Source organism: Apiospora hydei (genome assembly GCF_038363865.1).
Source record: "Apiospora hydei strain CBS 114990 chromosome Unknown utg000008l_segment0_segment0, whole genome shotgun sequence".
NCBI lineage: Eukaryota > Fungi > Ascomycota > Sordariomycetes > Amphisphaeriales > Apiosporaceae > Apiospora > Apiospora hydei.
In genome coordinates this window covers 1587259-1592363 of record NW_027117367.1, presented here as the reverse complement: position 1 = coordinate 1592363, position 5105 = coordinate 1587259, and the positions used below count along the sequence as shown (strand labels likewise).

The window sequence follows — 5105 nt, the reverse complement described above, 5'->3', positions numbered from 1 at the left end:
GGGCAGCTTGGGGCGGCCTTTTCGGACTCAACCGTCGAGCATATCGATCAGTCCACATCGTACGTTTGGGAACTAGCTAACCTAGGGAGCCTGATCGCGGGTATTTCCCTTTGGGCTCTGGTCGATCCCATTCCATTCAAGGGGCATCAAAGGGCATGGCATGAACCACTGGCCCTTTCCCACACGGCCCTGTCACGTGGCGCGACCTCTTTGTCGGATCTCGCCAAGAGCATGTAGCACGGGGTCCCCTTGTCAGCCTCTTTCTTTCCCTTTCCCCTTAATAGGATTGTCATGCGAGAAATACGGAACTTCAGCCACCGCCCCTCCTGCCCGACGGAGATTCGCATCGTCGCCAATTCCTCTTTTCCTGATTAAGTGTAATCAGCATCCTCCGCCCAAGCAATGCCGCAAGCGTGAGGTCCGGCTTTGGGCCACTGCACGCTGGGCTCGGTAGATGCTAAATGCACGTATCCTCCGCCACCAGTGAGACATGCTGACATGGGAATTCTTGGGTCTGGCGTTGATATTCATCAACGCAGGTCGCCCTCTCGCCGTTGATTGTCTCCAGCAACTTCGGGTGACATAATTGTGTCAGCAATCGGGCGTATTTTAGCCTCCGGCTGTGTGTATATCTCAATTGCTCCCCCGAAGCTGACTGACTAGGGTTTGGTTCTCGTATATAAACCGGCCCTCCAACCTGATGCAGGTGTGGCCTCCTCGAGTGCGGGAACCAATAGCGGAATGAACTCGCGCCCACCACCGCAATGTATTTCTGCGGTGCTCCGGGGCTTCTGGCTCAAGAATATAGCACCCTGGCCCTCGGAATGGCTGATTGCAGGGACATGACAGCGGCAGTGCCAAGGTCTCGGCAGACAGCCCTGGGTGGCAGAAACAACAAGCAATGCATTCCTCCGTAATCACTTGACCTTGCCGAGTCTGGACATACCTGATACATACCTTGCAGATTTGACCACGCACCCATCTATTGCGCTCGGATCGAATGCGTGCATATGGTAAGTAGCATGTCGTGTAATCAGGTTGCGGGGACTCTCGGGGCGCAGGCCGAACCGTTATCACGATCCTGTCAAGTCCGTGGGCATATGTATCATAATTCTGGCATACGCATCATGGTTTTGATCACCTGATAAGACATGCCTTTTCCATACCTTCCAGAGTTGAATCGAAGTGAAGACAGCGCATACTACATAGATGATGTCACATATATTCATGTTCGTATTTCACGAACATTAAAAATGCTTAGGTATTAGTCGACTACACGTACGGCAGCATCGCTCAATATTTACTGAATTGAATGGGTGATGATCGATCTCCTTATCTCCTTAAAACGCTTTATCCCAAATTGCCCCTATCAGTCTAGGCCGGACAGGAGGCGGGATAAAATGTACCACCCATAAACACCTTCAGCAGTCACCCCCAATAGAAATACGAAATCGGCTGAAATATCAACTTAATCAATTCCATCCACGAATCTGGCTTGAAAGATGTACAACAACACGGGATCGCATGCATGGCTTAGAACCCAGTGTAGTCCTCTTGGTAAGAGATCTTTCTCATCTCGCCCAGACGGTTGCGGGCTGCCGACAGTGAGTTCTCGAGTTGCAGGATCTCGACCTAGATGTGACGGGGCAATTGTTAGTAACGGTGCCATCGCATATAACTACTTGCCAAACAAAGGGAAAGTCATCTTAAAAACAAGAGAAAAAAACAAACAAAAGAACGTTACCTGTTGCTCCATTTCCCGGACCTTGAACTCGTGCGCGCCGAGCTTGGAATAGTCCACTTGGTCCTCCTCCTGGCTGCGGTCCTTGATGAGGGCCTGGACCTGGCGGACCAGGGAGCGGCACGCGGCGCCGACGGCCTTGCTGGCATCTTCGAGGCTCTCCTGGGACTTGCTCATGAAGCCGGCCTTGACGCGGCTGGCGGCGACGAGCTGGGCGGTCGAGGCCGCCACGTCGTTGGACGCCACGATGAGCTGCTCGGGGCTGTTGCGGCTCGACAAGACGCCGTCGGCCGTCTCGATGAGCGTGTTAGTCGACGTGGCCACGGCCTTGGCGGCCGAAATCAGACCCTCGGTCCATCGGTTGTTCTTCTTGTAGAAAGCCGTCGCGGTCGAGGAACCACGTCCGGCCTGCACAATCTCCTGCTGCGTAGCAGTAGCCGCTTTGATGAGCTTGCCAATGGCATCCGTGATCGCCAGGGCAGCATCAAGAATGGTATCATTGACCTTGAGCTCGTAGGTCGAGTATCCATCGCGAGGTTTGCTCCTCAGCTTGGCAAGTCGCGCAGCAGCCGCCGCAATGGCATCTGCAGCTTTGCTAAGCTCAGAGTCCACCAGATCAGCGATATCTCCCTTGTTGTTGGTTAGTCGGCCAGCGAGGGGCGCGAAAGCCTCAACGAGCTTGTTTAGCTTCTGCAGGTTCATTTGGACGTCATTGTTGCTGTTGATGACAACATCAGTCTTCTGTATGGGATCCATACCCTCCAGGCGGAAGCTTTGCAGGCCACGGAAGAACTTGACAGTAGAGAGGGCGGCCTGGCGAGCACCATTCATCAGAGCGTCACCCTTCTTCTCTTCGGATGCCAGTCTGGTAAGACCCTTGGTATTGCTGCATACATCGGCGGCTGCCCCGGAGTACACGTTGATCGCCTTGATCAAATCCGCGTGTGTGGCGTTGGGACCATCCGCAATGAAGTTGTTGAAGGCCGTGGCAAACTCCATAGCGCTCGCTGACGCCTTTTCAATCTGCGACAAAACATAGGCCGGGGAAGCGTTTTGGTTACCAGCTTGCATAGTGGAATCCAGTTCGTAGAGAGCATCATCAACTCGCGAAACACCAGACTGCAGTACGGAATCAATGATTTCGTTGATCTTGTCCAGGTTGGCCATGATAAGCGCATCAATTTGTCCATCAAGGACTTGGTCGGTATCGCCCTGGTTGAGCTTGAGTTCGTTCAGCTCGATCAAAGTCTGGTCCATGCCCGCCTTGTAGACCTCAAGCTCCTCCTCCTTTTCGCGGAGTAGCGCCTCGAGGTCGGAGTCACCGTCCCGCAGCTTGTTCGAAGCTTCGTCCAAAGCTCGCTGCTTAGTGCGCAAGGCCTCCTCGAGATCCGACATCTCTCGGTTGTACTTGGACAGCATGGTAGAGAGCTCGTTGCCCTTCTGTCGTTCGAGGTTGTCGGCGCGGTCGTTGGCCATACGCAGCTCTCGCTTGAGCTTCTCGAGCTCGTCCTTGTTGCTACCACTGAGACGGTCCTTGTCATGCATGGCGCGGTCTCTTTCCCGGATCATGTCTGCCAGCTCCAAGTTTTTGGTCTTGATCTCACGCTCCAGCTTTTCCCGCTTGTCGATAGCTTCCTGTGCAGATGCGGCCTTGAGCTGAACGGACTTGAATTTTTGAAGGAGGTCCAAATGCTCTTGGCGCAGCTGTGAGTATAACTTTGCCAGGGCCTCGTACTTGGTTCTCCATGTGTTAACCTGCTCCTGGAGTGCACGGATTTGGTCGTCCTTGCTCCCAATCTGTTGGCCGTAGCTGTTCTGGATCTGGGCCAGCTCATTCTCCAGGCCCTTGACACGCTGATCGTACTGCTGGAGCATGAGCTGGTCACGCTCGTACTGTGCGCGCGCATTGAGGTTCTCCTGCTCGAGCTCGGCAAGTCTGCCTTGGGTCTGCCATTGAGCTTGCTGTTGCATTAAAGCCTCCTGCTCTCTCTGTTGCTGCTCTGCCAAGCGTCTTTGTTGCTCTTCGAAATCTCGCTGGGCCTGCATCTGGGCCTGCTGCTGTGCGTAGAGAGCCTGTTGCTGTCGCTCCTGCAGCACCCTCTGTTGCTCCTCGTATTCCTTGTTTTGTCTATCCAATTCGCCCTGCCAGAACTCGGCGATCTCGTCCGGCTCGTCTGTTTTAGGATGTGCAGGTGGTGTCGGCTGTCTCTCAATCTCTTGCTTCGGTCTTGCTGGCAAAGATGGTGCTGAGTCGTCTTCGGCCAGCAGGTTCGGGGGATCTTGCGGCAGTTTAGGGATTGTGATGAGGCTAGTCAAGTACCGTAAGTTCGAGCACTCATAATAGAACTTGACTAATCGGTAATGCTGAGCGTTATAGCGCTCACGAAGCGGTTCCAGAGCGTCGTTGTCGCCCGTAGTGGAATGCATGGCGCGCAACATGCTGGTAATAAATTTGTAGATGCCATAGCTCTCCTGCACCAATGCCACCAAGGCCGAAATCCTGCACTCGTTGTTGCCCACGTTTCGGAAATGCGAGAAGATGAGCTTCTGGAACTGTTCGATCTTGTCTTGGAGAGCCATCAGGTCGGTGATGGCCTCGTAGCCTTCATTAGGGTCGTTGATAACTTTCAAGCTGACATACTCTTCGTATTCGAATGTGCCGTTAAACTCGGGGTGCTGCTGGTGGAAAGACAGCTTCGCTAGGAGGAAGTAAACATATTCGCGAATCAATGGGCCGTATCCTCGGACGCCCTCGCCGCCCATTCCTCGGTTCAAGCTGTCTATCCAACCACGGTTTGCCATGGCTTCTCGGAGCGATACGGGGTGTCCCTCCTGAAGGATTCTGTGGATGGTGATCAAAGCCTTGAACGTCTGGACCTCGTCGGCCATAATCGGTTGCCTATGATCCGCGGCACGCCAGTCAGCCATGGCTACAGCCCATACCGTTAAAGACCATTTACATACACTTTCATGCCAGCCCAGAAGGACTGGGAACTCTTGTGGTCCCATGTGTAAACAATGCAGCTTCGCACATGCTTTCGCTTCGGGGCGGTCTCGTCACTGTTGGTGGCTTTCTTGATGTTGATAGCCAGTTCCTGTTCGGACCTGTAAAAGTTGCTAGGGTCAGCGGAGGACATCATGACAGGAATGCACAGATACAGAGAGCCGCAAGAGTCGGGTCCAGTGTCCATGCAACGAGCTGAGCGGGGTGGAAGCCATCCTGAGGGGGTTATACGCACTTCGTGTGATCCATGCTACGGCTAGCCATGGTGGGCGGGAACAGATGGTTGCACGGCAGGCGTTGCCAGAAGGGTTGTTACAATTATCGGCTGTCCACTGTCGCTTCTGAACCTGAGACAACTTG

General features: G+C 53.9%; 1 protein-coding gene across 1 annotated transcript; it reads right to left on the bottom strand.

Annotated features, from left to right (window-relative positions):
- Positions 1-1533: 1533 nt before the first annotated feature.
- PG997_011084 (ANTH domain-containing protein) lies at positions 1534-4878 on the bottom strand (the record flags this gene model as incomplete). Its single annotated transcript, XM_066815399.1, has 3 exons — positions 1534-1632; positions 1745-4640; positions 4706-4878. The coding sequence occupies 3 exons, from the start codon at positions 4876-4878 to the stop codon at positions 1534-1536; spliced, it is 3168 nt and encodes a 1055-aa protein (XP_066664689.1).
- Positions 4879-5105: the final 227 nt, after the last annotated feature.